General features: G+C 33.9%; 1 protein-coding gene across 2 annotated transcripts in view; it reads left to right on the top strand.

Moving 5' to 3' along the window:
• Nucleotides 1–22,648, top strand: part of LOC150098929 (glutamyl aminopeptidase-like) — a 354,155-nt gene that overhangs the window by 47,303 nt on the left and 284,204 nt on the right. For both annotated transcript variants that reach the window (XM_090405705.1, XM_090405704.1), the window contains exon 4: nt 11,489–11,609. In XM_090405705.1, coding sequence (XP_090261831.1) covers nt 11,489–11,609 — 121 coding nt within the window. The remainder of the gene's footprint in view (nt 1–11,488; nt 11,610–22,648) is intronic.

Below are 22,648 nucleotides of genomic sequence, written 5' to 3'. Positions count from 1 at the left end.
TGAAGTTATCTGCAAGGATAGAAAAATCAAAACTATATGATGGTGTTACATCATTACTTTTTCCGTTATTTTTTTATCCTTATCCCTGTCGTACCTACCAAGCTTGAAATATCTAACCTATCTCTCTGGGGGCCGCTTCTCCTTTCGGAACTCTGACAAAATTTGTTTGATATAGCTGCGCCAGCCAGAGTCTTAGCACAGAAGAATTCTTGTGCAAAGAAACCTTCCCAGAGTTCAAGTATTACCTAATCTTGTTAAAGTATTAAGTGCCTATAGAAAATTCAACATTTGTAGTCTTGGCCAAAAAACTTTCTTTAATTTCCCCTTATTCACAGGTTCGAACTTTAATGAGTGGTAAAATCAGTCTCATGCTCAGACAAACTTAAACTTACATAAAAAAAAACATGTTTATTAAATATCAAATTGCCTAGAAATAAACTTCCACACATCAAAGGTATGTCATATCAAAATTCTAATTCACTAGCCATATCAAAATTCTAATTCACTAGCTAAGCAATAAGGAACATTCTAATTATCAAATACTCTATTTACATCTCTAGGTTAAATAAGTACACATTCATCATAAAACACTAGTTCAAAATTCTAAGTAAAGCTCACTAACAAAGATCAATTCACATTCAACTGAGTGTTGCATACCTCTCAGGCTTTCAGACTACTAGTCCAATATGATTAACACGTTACTGAGCACAAAAGTCACTTAAACATTCTCTTTCCTTTCAATTAGAAATCTGTTCTTCTCTCTTTGCCTTTAATTCTAATTGTTACATGAATAAGGAAATTTCTGTACATTACCAGTGTCCTGAGAGGATATCACACTTCTTTCGTCCGTCCTTTGTAGTCATATGTCCTTTTGCTTGATCGAGTCGCATCCACGTGGAGGTTACGCTGATCGACACAAATGGTCATTCTTTGCACTTTGCCACACAAACGCTCATCTACCAGATCGCTGTCATCATCTGGGCCATCCTTCAGAGGGGGATTTTCCGCTGTCTCGCATCAGTAAACTCTTACTGATGGCCCTAGTTGATGTTTACCGCCAGCTCTCGTATAGCATGCCCGACTCCTTTGGCTAGCAACTGGGAAGGAGATTACTTTCGTCATTGTCGATCGGTCAGCGCTCTGCTTGTCCACACACGAGAAACAGGAACAGAAAAAACGGGGGTCAAAGCCTGCGTGAACTTGCTTTTTATTCTTCTTTGTAGCGCTCTCTTTTCGTATCGGAGGATCTCTCATTGCACTCTCCTATTCTTCCCTACGTGGTTGCGTTACACTTCTGCTCCTTGAAGAGTGCTTTTTTTGCCGAACGCGAGTTCAGCTTGCCTTCGACGAACGCTTTCGCTTCGAATGTTACGTCATCGTAGGCAGCTAGCTAGCAACCTTTGGACCTTTGTTTGTACTTAGACATACATTCTTACATAGAGTATAATTTTGACATCAATAATTTTAAACAATATAATTCTATTTAGACATAAAATTTTGTCCTCTATTTTACTTCTTTCTAAAGTAATTCTAACATGTTTTCTTTTATATTTTGCTTTCTTAACTAATAGTACAAGTATTTCTATCTCAGAATTGTCTTTCTTGTTAAATCTTGAATGAAGGAATGATTCTTTTGTTGAAAGAGTCCTCATTCAAGATCTAACAGTGGACTCAGAAAGTTAAAAGAGGCAGTAATGGAAAAGAAGAAGAAGAAATATATCAAAACCTACTGGCAAGTAAATCATCATGTGTTCTGAGAGATTATAGAGAAAAATGGTAGTGAAAAATGTAAATACCCAAATGGCATCCAAGTAACTTAAGATTTAGATAACTTGATTAGTCCATATATTAAAGCATGGTATTATGAGGAAAGTTCTGATAAATACCCAGAACAAAAATGATATCAAAGCAAATGATATAACCAAAAGAAAGAACATATTTTAAAACCCTTTAACTCCCATGTTTTATAAATTGTAATGATTTGTTCTTTTTCTTTCTTGAACAAAAATTATATTTTCAGAAATATCATTTTTGTTCTAGGTGTTTATCAGAACTTTCCAGATCGTCCTTGTATTTAGAAACTTAAACATTAAATAAACTGCTTTCAAATATGGCATGCAAAATCTATATATCACATTGTCTTTACTGACAATAGTTTTATAACATTTTCCAAACAAAACTTCTTAACACTTTTTAAACAATAAGCCAACAAACATAGAACAATAATTTTAAGTAATGTTACATGATAATAATTTACATGGTATCCTTTTTCAAGTCACTTGCAGTGTTCAGTAAGTGAAGTGGTGGTCTCACACCAATTGAAAGAAGCCATCTATCAATTGAAACTTTCATACCACGTTGGGGGGGGGGGTTGAGTTATAGCCTGTTGGTTGGAGAGGAGTGGTGATGTCATCCCATTAGTTAACCAGGTTAGCAATATATAGCTTGTACTTAATTGTAAGTCAGTGTTTAAAATTGAGAAAGATATAGGAAGATTGGTTTGATTTTTTATAAAGTTTAAGACAATAATGTATGCTATATCGCTGTTATTCATTGTCTATAAAATTCGCTTTATGAAAAAAAGTGGCATTAAATTTGATACAATTCTACTTCATGCAGCTGTCTTCAGGACCTTTTAACTAAATGAATGACTGCTGTAACAAATATGGTATGAAATTCAGCAATTTAAAAAAAAAAAAAGACAAGAACATAGAAAAACATCAGCTGCATTCTTATTGAGAACCTATTGAATAAGTAAAATATTTGAACTATTTAAGCACAATTTTTTGCAAGAAAAGCAAAGCTAGTATAGTGGGGAACCAATTGAATACATTTTTGTGGAATAAGAGGGAAATTAACCAAAATACCAAACTAGCAGTACACAAGGCAGTGCTTGAATCAGTTTTATTAGATCTGACAATTGGGTTAGAAATAAAACGCTTGAACAGAGACTAGAGAATGCAGACATGAACGTTTTAATCAAAATGATTGGACTGAACAAATGGTAGAATCAACTTGACATTGCTACCATTCAAATTTTGTTAATCTCCACATCAAGTTGACTGTTGAATTAGAAAACAACAAATCTGTGCCTTTTTTAAACATTTTCTTGGATGTTCAACCAAACCAAATAAACTTAACTATTCAGTCTGTAGAAAATCAGTGCATCCAGGAAGATAACTCCATGCAACATGCCAGCCATCTGTCACAAAAATTTGATATTGTGAAAACCCTAAATGGCCTACAAGACAGAACATTTAACATTTCCAGCAGTACACAGAAAATAAAACTAAGAACTGAAACATCTGAATCTAATCCTTCTACAAAATAGTTGCAATAAAAATATAAATATATATAAAACATCCTAAAAGGGTTCTCTGGACAATGAACAGAAAAAAAGATAAGGTACATATGTCAAAATAATTATTATTATTATTAAACAAGACCTCATGGAGTCAAAGACTCATCTAGGAGGTCCTTTTATCTCACACACATCTCATCATACCAGGTCTTAAACACATTCAAACTCCTTGCAGACACCACACGCTCAGGCAAGGCATTCCAATCATTCACAACTCTGCACGAAAAAAACCTGCCTCTCACTCCCCTACTCACACCCTCTTTATACAGTTTCCAGGGATGACCTCTGGTTCTCCCCTGATCTCCCACTATTTGCTGTAGAACTTCTCCACCATTGATCCTATAACAACCCCTTACCAACTTGTAGGTCTCTATCATATCTCCCCTCTTCCTTCTCTCCACTAGTCTCTGCAAATTACATCTTTTCAATCTTTCCTCATACTTGACATTCCAGAGGTCAGAAACTACCTTAGTCAGTCACCTTTGGACCCTTTCCAACATCTCTTCATCCTTCTGAAAACCAGGTGACCAAATCTGGGCACAATAGTCCATGTGTGGCCTAATCAAAGCCTTATACAATGGAACAAGAATCTCCCTACTTCTACACGTCAGTGTCCTCCTCATCATTCCCAGAAGTCTTTGTGTTGTCTTCACAATTTTGGCGATGTGTCCCCTAAATTTTAGATCCTTATCCACTATCACTCCCAGATCTCTTATTTCCTCTACTTCCAACAATATATTCTCACCAAGCATAAATTCTGCATCCCATCTTTGTTTTCCAAATTTTAAAACCTTACATTTTGCAACATTGAACTCACATCCCCATTTGCTTGCCAAATCACTCAATTTATTCAAGTCTTCTTGCAAGGCCACAACATCTTCACTACTCTTTATGGTTCGTCCCAACTTTGCATCATCTGCATAATGAAGGTGGAGAGGGAAGAAAAAAAAAACATGACAGTATACATAAATGGCCTATATTGATTACAATTTATTTTGTAAGAACATGGGTCTTTGAATGCTTGCTCTGACAAAGAAGTTGTTAAAAAAATCTTAATCAGTGTAACAAGAAGCAAGATATGATCCTCCATTGAATCCGTTTTTTTTGCTTTTTTTTTTACTTGGTGCATGCAAATCTTGGACATTCTAATCACATTGCTAGATATCAATCCATTGTGAATCGTATGCACTTTCGTTAGTCTGTATATTCTGTGTTACTGAAACTATTAGCATGCTTGTTGCAAAATCCAGTTTGTGGTAATATCAGTTTAGTGATTTTATTTTACTCTCCTGAAAAATTATACTACTGTAATGCATACAAAACTAGTTGAGAGTTAAACTTAATTGTTCAACAAATAGTCTTCATGTGATAAATATACCACACATTAACTTTAAATTATAAAAGCATTTTTTAAATCATTATAGGTGATATGAGATAATTCACTTAATTACTTGAGGCTGAATTTAAGAATATTACTTTATATAAATAAAAAAGAAATTTTGAGGTAGCATAATATAAAGCTTTTCTGATCTATATATATTATTGTAGTAAATAGGAGCAATGTGAATTTTATGTTCAGATAATTCAAAATATATAGGAAATCCCTCCCTCGTGTATTCCTCCTCATCGTTATTTTTATGCTGATCAAAAGAGGTTACACAGGTCATGGAGCTGCACTCACCTACTTGCCATGTAATGTAACATAACTTCATAATATCAAGATTTATCTGGTGGTTTACAGTTCAAAAAATTAATCAAATGGTAAATATTAGTGAATCCTAATCAAAAATTATACTTCAAAATTCCAAAATTTAATAATGTTTGGTGTTTTATAGTACATATATAGTTAGTCCTTATGATGTATGTGGTTATGATTACAGCCACTCCTGCTTACTATGGCCATTCTGTAATGCATATACTGAATACTGAAGGTATGAAAACTCAGACTTTTGAAAGGAATATAATATCTCTCAAATGCCATAAATATGGCATTTATGGAGTGAAGTGACAGCAGAGTATATGAATAGTATTTTGGAGAACCTGCTGAAAATATATGTTCATATATTCACAGGATTTGACAAAGCCTAACAAAAAGATTGGTGACAAGTGCTGCTAGCCAGAGTGTTGGAATCAGACAACGAAGACGCTATGCAGTTGGTGGAAGTTTTGAAAGAAGTATTCTCAAATGAAGAAAGAGCATATCGAACTAGAAGCCAGAAAGTTTCAGAAGAAGAGAGAAAAATACCAGAAGAACAAACAGAAGCTGAGTTCCCAAAAAAGCTAACAATGAAAAAATTGTTAAAAAGCTAACAATTAATAAGAGAATTTGAGGAAATGGACCACCAATATAGAGAGATTTAGTAAAATAGAGAATGATGGAAGTTGTAATTGCTTGCTACAGAGAAATTTATACAGAAAAGGCACACTGTGCAGATTAAGTTGGATGTAATGTTCACATTTTTAAAGAAGCCTGCTCCTAATGTAAAAACTCAATGTAGCTTAAAAAAAATTCCAAAGTTTAAATTAAAGGGATATTAAATCCCACATAGTTTTAAAACTGAATAAGAAACTCAAAGATTGGAATCAAAGAGTTTCTTGCCGAATATAGTAAACTATAAAGTATCGGCGACACTGGCGTGAGCAAATGCAAGTGACCCTAGCACGTAGTGCAATACCGGAAGTCTCACAGCAAAGTCGGTAAATTCTGATCGCTATTCTTAGGTATTTTCCATAATGTAAAAGCACATTTCCTAGGAAATGTATGCTATTATTACATTATGGTAGGGAGGTCACTACCCAGACCGGTTTTGGCCTTTTTTGAGGCTTCATCAGTGAGTAGCTAGACCTAATACCGAAGTGTATAGCAAAAAGAACTTATGTACTCTGCGATGCGAGTTCCAAACAGGTGCAACCATTAAGTTACTTAAGTATAAAGAGCTAATAAGCTTCATTTCGGCAATAAAAACAATATTTAAATCAAGGGGATATTAAATCCCACAATGTTTTAAAACTGAATAAGAAACTCAAAGATTGGAATCAGAGAGTTTCTTGCCGAATATAGTAAACTATATATCGGCGACACTGGCTTGAGCAAATGCAAGTTTGCAAGTTAGCACGTAGTGCAATACTGGAAGTCTCGCAGCAAAGTCGGTAAATTCTGATCGCTATTCTTAGGTATTTTCCATAATGTAAAAACACATTTCGTAGGAAATGTATGCTGTTATTACATTATGGTATGCTACCCAGACCGGTTTCAGCCTTTTTTGAAGCTTCATCAGTGAGTAGCGTAGACCTAATACCGAAGTGTATAAGTGTATTGTTTTCATTGCCAAAATGAAGCTTATTAACTCTTTATACTTAAGTAACTTGATGGTTGCACCTGTTTGGAAACTCGCATCGCAGAGTACATAAGTCCTTTTCGCTATACACCTCGGTATTAGGTCTAGCTACTCACTGATGAAGCCTCAAAAAAGGCTGAAACCGGTCTGGGAATTTACTTAAGTATAAAGCGCTAAGAAGCTTCATTTCGGCAATGAAAACAATATTTAAATTAAGGGGATATTAAATCCCACATAGTTTTAAAACCGAATAAGAAACTCAAAGATTGGAATCAGAGAGTTTCTTGCCGAATATAGTAAACTATAAAGTATCGGCAACACTGGCGTGAGCAAATGCAAGTGACCCTAGCACGTAGTGCAATACCGGAAGTCTCACAGCAAATTCCGGAACGAATTATGCTTTGTTTGAAACCGAGCATAATTCGTTCCGGAAATGTGTTTGTAATCCAAAGCACTTGTATATCAAAGTGAATTTTCCCCCCCCATAAGAAATAATGGAAACTCAGATGATTCGTTCCAAAACTCAGAAATATTCATATAAAAATGATTAATACAAAATACATATACCTTCGTATACCTTATACAGTATATGTATACCTTTTTATATTTTTATTATGTATTTAAATGTAATACTGTATACATAAAGTAATCGAATTTATTAATTACATTATAATTACATATTACAGTAATTGTATTGGGTAGGACGACTTTCATTGTCACTAACGGAATCACTGCTATCTGTTGGCTCTTTTTCTTTTTGTGCGACTTTAACAAGGAACTTATCCAATGACACTTGCTTTTGCCTCCTTTTGAGGATTTCATGGAAATATGACATTGCATTGTTGTTAAACAGATTCATCACTCGCACTGACACAGCCTTACTCGGGTGGTGCTTTTCTACAAAATTTTTCATTTTCTGTAGACGTACCTGGCAGTTTACTTACGAGGTCGGCGTACAAGGCCTTTGCCTTCTCACAGATCAAGTTCTCGGTCACAGTATCACCTGCTAGTTGCTTCTCCTTTATCCACACCAAAATCAAATTTTTTTGCATCTTCCAGAATACATGGCCATTGCTTTGATACTCTCGTGACTCCTTTTGCTACATCTAGCCCCTTTAGTTCTTTCTTCTTTAATACTGTGCAAATCGTTGACGTAGACTTCTTATAAAATCTTGCGATGACGGCCACTTGCATACCTTGTTCATGCTTCCCAATGATTTCCTTCTTAACTTCCATCATAATCATCTCCTTCTTCTTACCACCTTCCTTTTCAACCCTTTTCTTCATTGGGGCCATTGTCGTAGTACAGGTAATAAAGAACAGTCACTACATTTGGACGCAAAATAAAAAAATGCTTTACGCACACACACGTGGTCACAACACTAGCACGAATGTTGACTATATGAATGAGGTATGCCGACTGAGACCGAACATGCGAGATGATTACCCACAATCCTGAGCGGCTTGTGATCATATGACGCTCGGCAGACAAAGCTTATAGGTAATACTCGTATTGCAAGACCTTACTCGTTTATCAAGTTAAAATTTATTAAAAATTTTTGCTCGTCTTGCGAAACACTTGCAGACCAAGTTACTCGCAATCCAAGGTACCACTGTATATGCAAATATGAGTTACAAGAAGAAATGCAACAAAGCTTGGGATTGTAATAAATGTAAATGGTTAACACTAGAACAAAAACTTGAAATTATGAAATACTATGAAGAAGAAGCATGGTATGCTAAAACAACACATGAGAAAAGAATGATTGAGTCATCAGGACAAACACTAATTAAGAAGAAAGATCAAATAAAAATACTTGGAATATCTACAGCATCATATATGATAAAAGTGATCATTAAACATAGAATTCTGCAATGGATAATATGGAATGTCTTTCAATGATATGGATTGAAGACTAATCAGAAAAAAAATCCATTAAGTCAGATGCTAATTCAGGCTAAAGCTATAAGTCTCTTTAAAGCAGCAGGAAACAGAAAAGAATATGGAGAAGATGGAGAACTTTTTTTTTTGAGCAAGTTGACTGGTTTTATAACTTTAAAAATGTATGGGAGCTCCATAACATTTAAATTGTAGGTGAAAGTGCTAGTGCTGATAATGATGCAACTACAAAATTTCCCAGTGAGTCAAAAGCATTGACCGAAAAAGGAAGCTACAAGGATGAACAAATTTTTAATGTAAACGAAACAGGTTTATTTTAGAAGATACCTTCACACACTTATTTAGCAGAAAAAGGAAAAGTTGCAACCAGGATATAAAATTTAAAGACTATTTGACACTTTTATTAGATGGAAATGTCTAGTGACTTTAAATTATGACCTTTGCTCTTTACTGGATGGAAAATCCCCAGACTCTTTAAGGACTATGCTAAAAGTGCTCTTTTTTTTTTTTAATATGGTGATCAAATAAGAAGGCATGAGTGGCAAATGCTTGAAGAATATTACAACTCATTTTTGTTCTGCATTATTGCTAAGATATATGGATTTTAAAATGTTCTTATTAATAGACAATGCACCATGTCATCCTACTGCTATTTCTGACACATGAAAATGTTAAAAATCTTTTTTCTGCTGCCCAACACATCATTGCAACCAACAGATCAAGGTGTCATTGGTACTTTTAAGGTGTATTATTTGAGACTAATTTTTACTCAAGCCATAAAAGCAACAATGAGAGATGGGGCACAACTTTCAAAGATTTTTGGAAGCATTTTAATATCAGAAATGTTGAAAAACAACTGCTAGCAACACGAGAGTTGTGTGGCAATATGTTTTAGTGCATTGTGGGAAAATTTCACTAGTTTTAAATTACAAATAATAATTGTTTTTTCTGAAGAATTGTGCAGATTGGGAAAGATCTTGGATTTGAAACTTTGGATTCTTTGGTTTCAAATGACCTGGATGATGAAGCTCTCGTGGAGATGTATCAACTATGTTTATATGAAGAAGAGGAATATAAATGTGATGAAATTGTCACTGAAGTGCCTACAAAAGAATTCCCATTAAATGAGCTTTTGACTTTTATCGGAAAAATAGTGCCTCTGATTTTCTTAAAGATGCTGATCTAACATTGAATGAAGAATTGAAGTTTTGCAAGCATTGCAAAATGCTATTCAATATTAACAAAGATATTCATGCAGAGAAAATGAAAGATAAACCAGTGCAAACCACATTGTTTAAATATGGTTTTTCCAAATAAAAACATGTTCAGTTATTACCAATCAATAATCCAGAGTATATTTTAATAATAAGGTGTCGCACCTTTTCACTACAGGAAATATATTACTTCTGCATGCTTCAATCTTGGTATCTTTCTGGATCTGGCCCTTTCTGATGAGACTTCAATAAACGTTGAAACTGGTCTAGGTTGTGTCCATAATGCTAGGCATTATGGACGCCTGATAAGATTATACACACCTGAAAAGATGTGTGGTTTGCATTATGTGACATTAAGGCAATTAATGTGAAATGATTAACTTCCATATATAAGAAGCCTGGGCATGAAGATACTTCATGTGCAAACTTTGTTTGCTTTCACATTTCCTTTATTGGCATCTTTAATTTATAACCAACTGAAACAACTTTCAATAAAAATCTTTACTCATTTTTTTGTTTGTTTGTTTGTTTGTTTTATTTTAATCCTTCTTAATTTTTCTGTGCACATTAATTAGTATTTCTGGTGAACTTGCAGTAAACAAATGATGGATAATTATTATTATTTTTTCATCAATACTGCAATTGTCTGTTCGGAACATTACACTATAACATATTATAATAATGTTTTATGCAGTGCAGAGTTTTGCATGGCACAGAACTTTTCAGGCACTATGCACGGTATTACTGTACTGTATATACTAATTTTATCTTAGAATTTATACATTATGTTATTTTACTATAAAGAAAGATTAAAATTAGTTTTAAAATGTAATAAATCAGACCTACACATTTTAGCATTCAGGCCTGTTACATCTTTATAGTTTTTCTGGTGATTTTTCTGACTTATGATGTGATTGTTAGAATGAAACCCCATTGTAAGTCGAAGACTGCATATTTTTATTTAATTATTCTCTTGGATCAGATTTTTAAATTTAACTTTTACATTTTATCTTTATGCCATTCCACATTAATTTCAAATTCCCCATCCATGTGACCTACTAAGCTCTCTCCAATTATCTTAAAATGACTTAAATCTTATCTTAAAGCAGTTGAAAGTAATTATCCTCATCGATAGCCAGATTTCAAGGTGTGAGTGTTTTCTGATTTGTTAATTCTTAGTCATAAATTCATGTTTTAATAATTTTCAGCTTTTTACACTTTGTTGCCCAAACTTACAAGTAAAAGTTGTATGTTTGCTGCATTATATTTACTAATGTTAAAACTGATGGTCGTTGACAACATACATTATTCATACTTAGTATGTTCATGCTGTTGTTTGCTAAGTATATGTCACTAGAGATAAAGGCATTTTTATATCATGGGAATGGGTTTTCTTTAGGATAAATGCCTGACAGTGAAACTGTTAATTTGGGTTTGACAGTATATTATTTTCTTCATAATACAGTAAGCTTTGCTAATCTAGCTTTATATTAAAAAAAATTAATTAATATGTTCTTTGAAAATGCTAAAATTTAATCTTCTGTATTGGAATGTAAAGTGGATTTCATAATAATACTAAACCTACTTTATCATTTCTATTATATTAAAATTGATTAGCCAGATACCTTGTAAAAGTGAAGTTCATAGTTTTCTGTTGTTTGTCATTGATTTTCAGGTAAGAGTGTTAGTTCCAAGGGAACAGTATAGTGAAGCAGAATTTGCTTTGAATACTGCAACTGAAGTCCTTTATTTTTATCATCACTTCTTTAACATTTCTTATCCATTACCTAAATTAGGTAAGTAAAATATATTAAACATTAATTTTAATAATTACTTCAGATCCTGCAGTTGTTATAGTAGATTTTTATATGAATTTTGTGGGAATAAATTGTTGTGATTTATGACAGTTTTTCTGCTTAAGAGTACAGTAATCTGTTATTTAGTTTTGAAATGAAGAAACCTTCATTTAACCAATTCTTGAATTGGTCGGTACAGTGTTTCTCAAACTTCAGATATCCGTGTACCCCTTCATATATTTTCATTATTACCAAGTGCCTCCTTATTAAATAATAAATAAATAAAGTATATTTCATTGTAAATGTCTATTTTATTTGAATTTATATATTCATGTAAACAAAAAATATGATTTATTTTTAATAGAACAAAATTTGGAATAGTAGATGACTTACCCCTTCATATCCCGTCCATGAAAATCCACATTTCAAGTAATTCATAATCATACTTACAAAGATTTTTCATCTTCTTCCTAGTTGGTTCTCTAGAGATGTCAGACGACACACCCTTATCAATTTCATTTGATCAAGATGCAATATGAACATTTTCTTGTTGCTTACAGCTACTTGTATTTGCTATATTGCTCTCTTTCGTGCATTTTATAAATCCAATCCTTAGCCAATGAATGATCCATACTTAAGAATTTGAAAACTAAAAAAAAATACCGTAAATTTATCTACTCGAATATAACTCACAGCACTTTTTTCCCAAAATTAAAGCTAAAAAATTGTGGTGTGAGATATATGTGAGGATTTTCGGAAACTAAAGTTTTCAGAAAAAAAACAACCAAACTGCAAATGGTGTGACTTACCAAGAGGCTCCTACTCGCTATCGCTACTTTAGGCATCGAGAACAGTTTCCTTGTGTACATCATCAAAGTCATCTACCCAAATAGCTTCATCTTTCCCATTATTTCAAGCAAAAATTGCCAGTAATTTACAAGTCTTGAGATACGTAAGGCAGCTATGAAGAAGTGCATATGATTGGTGCGGTATTAACAAAAGATCGCCTGAACCAAAGACAAATTAGCATTTCGACTGTTGAGTTGAAATGCCAATTCTCTTCAACCGAATTGCATAATATCTGAAACACATTCACTATATATTTCTTAGTTTTAACATGTTTACGACCAGGTAGTGTCAAGTAAAACCATATGTTGCACCGGCAACATATGGTTTTGCTTGAGTTTATACAACAGTTTCTGTTGGAGGGGAGATGTCATTCATTAGTTAGTGCTATTTTTATCCCAGTTGTCTCTAATTGCACTATTTGTTGAGAAATATAATGATTCCATGCATTAATGATGCATAGCCGAAAATTGCCACTTACCCCCTGAAGACCTTTTGAGAAAACCACACTTTGAGAAACACTGGTTTAGCGTGTGTCAAATGACTTCTGATGCACACTGTGTAACTGTACCTTTAACCCTGCGGAGGTCGCTGCTGATCTGACAGATACAAACAATTTGTTTAATATAAATATTCTTGCACATATCCAGTGTATAGCTTGGAGGTCATGACTAGCTGTGCATGCACACATTACGAGTGATATTCCATATTGTTTATGCGGTCAGTTTTGGTTTAACACGTGCTATGTAAAGGTGTGTGATATTTGATAGTAAATTGTATTTGAGAGATACCGCGAACTCCGATGTCAGTATAGTATTGGTTTAGTTTTTTATTTTATTTTATTCTATTTACCATGGAAAATGGCTGGAAAAATATATCGATTGGATAATCCATCAGATGTTGAAGAGATTCAGCGAATGTTACCCGAGTCCGATGATGAGAATGATAGAGTTGAATGTGAAAGTGATATTTGATAGTAAATTGTATTCGAGAGATTCTGCGAACTCCAGTGTCAGTATAGTATCTGTTTAGTTTTTTTGTTTCTTTGTTCAATAATTTCTAGATTGTAACTGAAAATAAATAAACCATCATGTATTATATTTGCAGTGGTTTTTTTTAAATTTTTTTTTTAAAGTTTTATCGCATTTTAGCACATACTAGTAATGAATGTATCTCTCAGATACACGCGACCTAAGCTGCAATTTTTATGACTGCGACCTCAGCAGGGTTAATTAACCACCCTTTCAATTATCTGACCAGCAAGTTGCTTCCCAGCTGTGATTGTATAATTGAGGGATTACTGTATTTATATCTTAACTTTTAGACAGTTGTTATTGCCATCAAAGTAAATGATGAATAGAAAATTGAAGGACTCTGTGGAAGTCATATAATTTTAATATTTAGGAGAAGAATACTAATCTAACATGTCAATGGTGAATTTTTTTGTATAAAGTAAAATCGTTTTTACATTGGTATTATGTGTATAGATTTGGACTTCAGTGGAGCAGACATAAGAGAGCATGCAGAGATGAGTCATCTAAATTAGGCATCTACATTAGGCCTATAATATGTAGAGGCCAATGACTTCACATCAATTGCCTTACTATCCCATAATGCAAAGCACACTCCTTTCAGATTTATTCAACCTAGGTATCTCTTCTGGGTCTGGCTTCCACTGATGAGACTTCAATAAAGATCAAAACTGGTCTGGGCTGTGGCCCTTTCCATAATGCATAGCATTATACACATCCAAAAGAGGGATGTACTTTGCATTATGGGATACTAAGGATTAATGTGAAGTCATTAGCTTCTATATTCAAGTAGCCTAGTCACGAAGATATTTCACATAAAAACTTTGTTTGCATAAGAATATAATTTCTTGGAAAATTTAATTTATCTCATATGATTACTGGTGATCATGATATATATTGTACAAATGTACTTATGTGGTTTAGTTCATAGGTGTACAAGATTTGATTGAGCTGGCAAAGCCCAATCAAATTATATCTTGTGCTCCCACTGAGAAATGAACTCTGTATCAGTGGCCGTTGGTTACACGTTAAATTTTTCACGTAGCAAAAACGTTGGTGACTGCTGGGTTCAGGGATGAATATTCAGGGTGTGTGGTGCACACCCTGAAGAAATAGCAATATCATCAATATATTTTTGCATTTATTCCTGTTAAAGACTCCCCTAATTGTTTTCTAGCTTTGTTTGGTTCCTAAAATTAAACATGATATATGTACTAATGCTTAATGAAGAGGACATTTTCGACGTGTAAACATTGCATCACGTTCGCGTGAATAGCCCTGGTGTGTGGTCACAAATACAGACACCTTTGAGCCCTTTAAACAGACTTGCAGATGGCACAGCGTATCAAATTTTTAACATTCCAGTGGTTTCAAACGGCCCAGAAGACGAGGTAGGGTGTGCGCCAAGATAATAGTACCCAGAAACTGTTAGTGGTTGTGATGGTTGTTGTGTAAAGCAATTCAATTGAATATTGTCATTTGTCATGAGTTGCTTTTGTGTTTACTGAACTTCATCTGTTTTTATATGGACAAGTTTTTAATATATATTTATAATTTTTATAAATAATTTATAACTATTTTGCTCACATATTGTCTCATATTTACAATGGGAAACAGTGTTGAGAATGTCCTATTTTCTGCCAGAGCTTTCATAGATTGTATGATTATAGTTGAATGAAGTTGGAACCTGTGTATCTCTCTCTCTCTCGGATCTCCTCATGTCTGAGGACTCATGACCTTCCTGATTATGCTTCGCCATTTTTTTCTCTCCTGTGCTTCTCTTATTGCTTGTTCTAATTTAAGTCTAGTGGTTCTTGATATTTGGTCAATCCACATGTTTGGGGATTTTCCTCTTTTTTTTTTCCCACACAGTTTACCCTGGATGATTACTTTTACCAGGCAATTGCCTTCCCTTCTACATATGTGTCCAAAATATAGCACTATTCTCTTTTCAATTACATTTATCAGTTTTCTGTGGATATTCAGTTCTTCTTGGATACTTTTGTTTGTTTGCTTTTCTGTTTAAGACACTCCTAACAATCTTCTCCAGCACCAGAGCTCGAATGCCTCAATTCTTCTTCTGTCATCTTTTGTCATTGTCCAAGACTCAGAAGCATAGAGAAAGATTGAAAAAACTAAGGTTTCTACAAGCTTAATTTTCATCTTTTTGGAGATGTGCCTGTCTTTCCAGATCTTAGTTAAATTAGTTATCGCTTTCTTAGCTAGTGCTATTCTTCTTCTTCTTCTTATCTCTTTTTTATATCCATCATTTTTTGTTATTATCACTCCAAGGTAGTTGAAATGGTAGACAATTTCAATTCCTTCTACATTGTTTAAAATAATTATTTTGGTTTTATCTTGATTTATTCCTAAACTGTGGCTTAAGTTTTCCCATTCTAATTGATTTAGGATGGATTTTAATTCCTGTTCGCTTGTTGCTGTTATCACTGTATCATCTGCATATCGTAGGTTAGTGATTGTTCGTCCACCTAATTTAATGCCTCCATTCCACTTTTCTAGAGATTTTTTCATTATAGTTTTGCTGTAAAGGTTATGCATCCTTGTCTTGTTCCTTTTTCAAATTGGAATGCAGAGGGACAATGAGTGTTTTCAATTCTTGCTGTTGCTTGGTTTCCTTGATATAAGTTCTTTATGAGGGTTATTAGATGGTTTGGTATTCCTGATTCTTGCATGATATACCATAAGATATCCCACCTCATGCAATCAATGGCCTTGGAGTAATCTATAAAGCCTAGATAAAGACTTAAGTTGAATTTCTTTGCTTTGTCGATTATTTGTCTGATGTTAGATATATGATCTCTAATCTCTCGACCTTTTCTGAATCCTGCTTGTTCTTCTGAGATCTGATGGTCTATAAAGCTTTGTAATATCTCCTTTGTAATATTCGTAAAATCTTGCTGGTATGTGTGATAAGGACAATGGCGTAGTAATTTTCACAGTTGCTGTGATTGCTTTTTTTTTTGTAGATTGGGATAATGGTGGAACTGGTCCAGTCATTCGGCCATCTTTCCAGATTTTGTTGCGTAAATCATGTATCCAGTTGACTGCATTCTATCCAAGGTTTTTCAGCATTTCAGCTGGTATTGAATCAGGACCTGGAGCTTTGTTTTTCCTGAATTTTTTGATTGCTTGTTTTACTTCACTTTTGAGAATCTCCGGTTCCATTTCCATGTTTTCCACAGCTTTTTTGTCTTCTTGTTGAATAGCTGAGTCCTTGTAAAGCTCGGTGCAATACTCTTTCCATCTTCTGGCTATGTCATTAGTGTCATTTAAGATCTTGTCATTTTCCTCTGCAATTATATTAAGTTTTGGTTTGAATTTTTTGGTTATATCCTTAACCTTCTTGAATAAATCTGTTGTTTCATTAGAGTTGGAGTGTCTTTCTATTTCTTTACAGATGTTTTGGATATAGCAATTTTTATCTTTTTGACAAGATTTCTTAATAGTTTTATTCAGGTTCAGGTAATTTGGGTTTTGCCAATTTGTTGTTTCAATTTGTTTCCTTTTTTCAATTAGTTCCAAGAAGTTGGCACCTGTGTTTAATAAGTAAGTAAAATGAGTTATTTCAGCCTTCTTTTGGTTCAATCCAGAAAAATAATAATTTCCCAAGTGATAACGTTTTCTGTGCATATTATGTGGCTGTATTTAAAAATACAGTCGTGTCTCACCCTAGTATTTGCCCATGATAATCTAATCTCACCACGAAGCATAAACCCTTTGTGCATCTCACATAAACGGTGCACATGAAACAAAGCTATTGTTCATTTGACCTTTGTGCTTTTCATATTTAAAATTATATTAATTGATAAATTTAAGTATTGAAAGCTATCCTCCAATTATTTGCACTTGTCCAATTAAGATGGGCGTTGATGTGCTATGTACTCTTAAAGTTTCATACATCAATAAAAATGCAATCATATGGTCAAATTGATGTGAATTTTGTAGTGCCGGTTGCATAAGCCACATGGCAGCACACCCAATCTAAATGGGCACGCAACACCACTGGCTGGGTTTGCCATTATAGTATGATTTAAAAAAAAAAAAAGTTATTTAGGAATAATGTAGCTTCTGCAAGTTTTGAGCACAGTTGAGTAATGAGCTTTTTGTATCAAGGCTTCAAGGGCCTTTTGTCTTCCTTCTGAAAGATCGAAAAAGTTTGCAATGCATTGTCCACAGGTCTACTTTGATTTTAGTTCTACTTGTCTCACAGCACTGGCTATGAGATAAGTAGTAACACAGTTAAGGAGAAAGGTTCAATTAATGTACTTATTGTAATCAGAAGTTATAGTTGCTATTTTTTATAAAGAGGGAATTTAAATTATATACTTTTAATCTGATTTGAAGTCTTTTCTTTCTTCTTCTTCTGTAAAGTTTATGCAAAATATTAAATACAATTCTATTTGCTACAGTTATCACTACAGTCAAGACTGAAAGTTATGCTTACCCTTTGTAACATATCTAGAGCCTAGCATTACTTATCATGCAGTGGTTTTACCTGTCATCAAAAAAAGGAAGTAAAATTCTCACATAATGAAAATTGCATTGTTGGATAAGCATCTCTAATATCAGGGCTTGATTAATCATGCAAAATCCTAATAGCCATGCAAAAAATGTACTTGCTCAAGATTCTTCACCCCCTTCCCCACTTTTTTTTTTTTTTTTTTTTTAATGATATGTGTCAGTAAGGCAGTAGAGTTCATAAAGTGATTAGTGGTTCTGCACCATGGTTGCATTTTAGATTTCTAATAGCATTTTACCTGGTTCTGAAACACACTCATGACTGTATTCATACTGATTATATCTTACCATTGTTCTATCACCAGTTATTTCATTTAATAACCTTGTCACCATGAAAACCATGTGACCAAATCTATGCACAGTAATTCATGAGGCCTGATCAAGGCATTATATACTGTGATCAAAATCTCTTTATTTCTGCATGTCAAGGTCCTCTGCATCATTACTATTATCTGATGTGATGACTTCACAACTTGTGCAATGTGTCCCCTGAATTTCAGGTCCTTGTTCACCACCAAACCTAGATCTTTCATCTCTTCTATCTCCTTCAAACTTTCTCCACCAAATGTATACTTTGCATCTCATTGTTGCCTACTAAATTTCAAAACCTTAACACACTGAATAAGTAGTATAAATGAAATTTACACAAGTAACAGATACACAAGTATTTAGAACAATACAAGTGATAATAATAGATTAGTAAAAAGTAATGTTACATATGTTATTAAAAAAATATATATCCTACAATTATTTTAAAGTGGAAATATAGTGATTGATAGTAAAAGAAAATACTTAGAAATAAGGAACAGAAAGTGAAAATAGATTTTAAAAAACTGAACAATGTGTGTAACCAAGAGTCTTAGCCATACTGGGTACTATAAAAATACAATGTAGGTGATAAAAAATTCTGTTACTAAAAAATTGAATAACTATTTATGAGGGCACATAAATACATACAGAAAATAATTGAGACATAATATATAACATTTAGAATAATTTTCTATAATATGCATTTAAAATGAAAGTCAACATTATTTAGTCCCATGAGGTAGTCTCTCAATCTTTTTCTAAAAGTGTAACTTTATGTTACAGATTTTATTTCATTAGGCAGTTTATTGTAGCTGCTTATTGCTAAGTACTCAAATAATTTGTGAAAAATTTTGTTGGCCTTGGGAACTACAAGTCCTACCACATTGTAAACCCTAGTCTACATTATATGCAGAAAAATTTACAATTATTTCTTACATATATACATTTATGTAGATACATTTTCTGTAATAGGAAATGTTAAAAATGGCAAACAGGTTACTAGTTGAATATGTGAAGATATTAGTAATGGATATAGCTCAACTTGATTACAAATAAATGAATAACAGAAAGATTCTAAAAAATACCACCATAGCTACAGTAAACTAAAATAATGGTTAACAAATTCCTGATTATATATTAAACAAAATTAAATAAACAAATTGGTAAAGGTTAGAAGATTGAAGAAGTGTTCTCTCCCATTAAGGATATAAACATGGATCCTCCAATTTATTTAAGTTTTGACAATGAAGTAATTTCACAAGTTTCCCTCTGATAATATTCCCTAAAAAAATCTGCTCTTCTCTAGGATTTTAGTGTTATTCCAGAGGGCTCTATGCTTAGTTGAAATGACATCTTCGGCAAGGCCAGATTATCTGGGTTCACAATGTTTGATGTAAGACATATTTTTCACAACAGACAAAGGTGGATCTTCCAGATTGTCCATAAGACAAGCCACAAGAGCAAGGGATATTGCAGACACCTGGAAAACTAAGTGGAGGAAGCTTCTTTTGGTGAAGTGAGAAATGTAGAAATTTTTCTAGCAGACAAAATGCCACATAAATGTTGAGAGATTAAAATTTTTGCAAAATGGTCACATATTTCTTTCACATAGGAAAGTGGAACATGAGTAGTTTTCTTAAGCAGAAGAGGAAGCAATTGTAATTGTTTGAAAGCTTTGTTAGTGAATGCTTTGCTGAAATCAGTAAAGAACCATTTGACAAGAAGATTGATGGAATGTAATGCAGTTCTTTATGTAGTAAGTCATCTGTAGAGCATAAAGTATAGCATGATGTATTAAGGTCTTGATAGTCCAGTTTTTGTTACTATGGTGATGGGGAGAGCCTGCAGGGTTGACCTCTTGTTCTCCCCCAATCTCTTACCATTTTATGAAAAACCTCTTTAACATTAATCCTATAACAACCTCCTTATCAACTTATATGTCACTATCATATCACCCCTCTTCCTCCTATTCACTAGATTCTGCAAATTGCATCATCTCAACCTTCCTTCATATTCAACATGCCAGAGATCATAAACTATTTTACTCACTTGCCTCTGGACCCTTTCCAACATCTTTGGAAACCAGGTAGCCAAATCTCTGTACAGTGGTATGTATGTGGTCTAATCAGAGTCCTATACAATGGAACCAGAATTTCCTTACTTCTATAAGTCAGTGTCCTCTGCATCATTCTCAGATTCTGTTATGTTGTCCTCACGATTTGGCAGTGTGTCCTCTAAATTTGAGATCCTTATAAAATATCACCCCAAGGTATTTTATTTCTTCCACCTCCAACAATATATCCCCACCAAGAGTAAATTCTATATTCCATCTTTGTTTTACCTATTTTAAAACCTTAGCATTTCGCAACATTGAACTGGTATTCCCACTCCCCTGTCATTCACTCAGAAGTCTTCTTGTAAGGCCACAACATCTGCTCTACTCTTCATAGTTTGTCGCAACTTTGCATCATCTGCAAACAACTGAATATCCCTATTCAGATCTTCCCCAGTATCATTAACATACAGGTTAAACAGCAATGGCCTTAAAACAGACCATTAGTGAATTTCCTCTTCTGGGATATTGTTCCCCCATACACAATTTGTTGATATCTATCAGACAGCTAACCTTTAATCCAATACCACTTTAGTTTGACTATCAGCTTATCTGTAATCTATCAAAAGCCTTTGCAAGTCTATACTACTGCATATCAATTTCCATGTCCAGTACTGCTGTCACCTTATTGTAATAAGTTAGTAGATTACTAAAACATGACCTCCCTTTGGCAAATCCATGCTATTCATCAAAGATAATACCATTGTTGTCAACCCAGTTGTGGATTCTGATTCTCACCAGCCTCTCTAAACAACTGAATATCCCAATTCAAATCCAGTATTTTTTAATTTGATGCTCGAGTTCTGTCACCTCCTTTATGAAGCAATACAGTCTTGTTCTCCTTCCACTCCTTTGGAGTTGAAGGAAAACACGACTACCATTGGAATTTGATCCAATGTAAGACTCATGTTAAACAAATATGTCAAGGTAGATGTCAACTCCCTGGCACATTCCTTCAAAATACGCAGTGATATAACATCTTTTGTTTAATTCCCCATATTCCTCTTCCTCACTCACAGTCAGTCTCCTCATTATCCACTCCTCTCAAACTCTCCTTCTTTCGTAGCAGTTGTTCTTATACCATTTTCTCCCAGTGCCATCCTACTATAATCATTCTTTTTTTTTTTGCTAGCTACATATCAAAAGAACTCCTTTAGGATTTTTTTTTTTTTTTGGCTTCATTAGCTAACTGCTGCTCGTACCGAACTTTTGTTACACTTACCGAGTCACCCTTATTGCCTGTTCTTTATATTCCTAATGGAAGTGATTATTACCACTCCTCTTATGTTGCCTTCATAATGCCTTTTTTCCCCTGTATTGCAGGGGAAAAAAGGCATTATGAAGGCATTTGGAATTAACCTTTGGAATATATTCAGACATTGCTTCTACTAGATAGTTCTTGAATATCACCCAAGCAGTATTGATCTCCTTTCCACCCAACTCCTCATTCCATGCTATAGCGGCAGGCTGTCTTTTGAGCTTTCACTATTCCCCACCTTGCATCTCTATCTTGTTTGGACATCACTCTTTTTCTATCATCAATAGCACTCTATCTCCCTTTTTTCCTTTTCTATCGTCATGATAAAATCATGAAGTTTCATCAATATATCATACTCTTCCATCTCTATTCCTGTCAGATGTCATCAAACCATGTCTTACTTATTCCAACAATTTTTGGGTGAATGAACTCAATTCAATGCAACTATTTCATTTCCCTTGTTTCTGATACCTCTACCAATCGTATATAAACATAACAGCTCATTCATGGATCTATAACAAGTTTCACTGATACCACTTATTAGACGCGACTTCTCCATACTTTCCTCGAACCATTTCTTTTATTCATTCTTCATCTCAGAACCTTCTTCAAATCCAACTGTTTTCTCTACATCTCTTTCCTTTTTGTCTACACAAGCATTCACATTAACCATCTCTCCATTCTTACTCTCTCATTCTTTTGCTTTGCTTCTTACTTACTCAGATTCATTCTCTGCACTTATTACTCTTCCTTCCAGCAGCAGTCTCTCCAAATGACTCACACCAAACTATTCAAGTGCAGCCCATCACTCATATGCAGTTCAATTCTTCTTTCAGATTCCTTCCATACATTAACAAACTGAACTCCTTTCTCTTCACACATTTCTGCTAACATATCATTCATATTTGATTTTTTAATGATACATGTGACAAAATGATTAGAA

The sequence above is a fragment of the Typopeltis vanoorti genome, chromosome 15 (genome assembly GCF_054136105.1).
Source record: "Typopeltis vanoorti isolate ZY-2024b chromosome 15, IOZ_Tvanoo_1.0, whole genome shotgun sequence".
Lineage (NCBI taxonomy): Eukaryota > Metazoa > Arthropoda > Arachnida > Uropygi > Thelyphonidae > Typopeltis > Typopeltis vanoorti.
The sequence above is the reverse complement of the archived record's forward strand: the minus strand, read 5'-3'. Positions and strand labels throughout refer to the sequence as shown.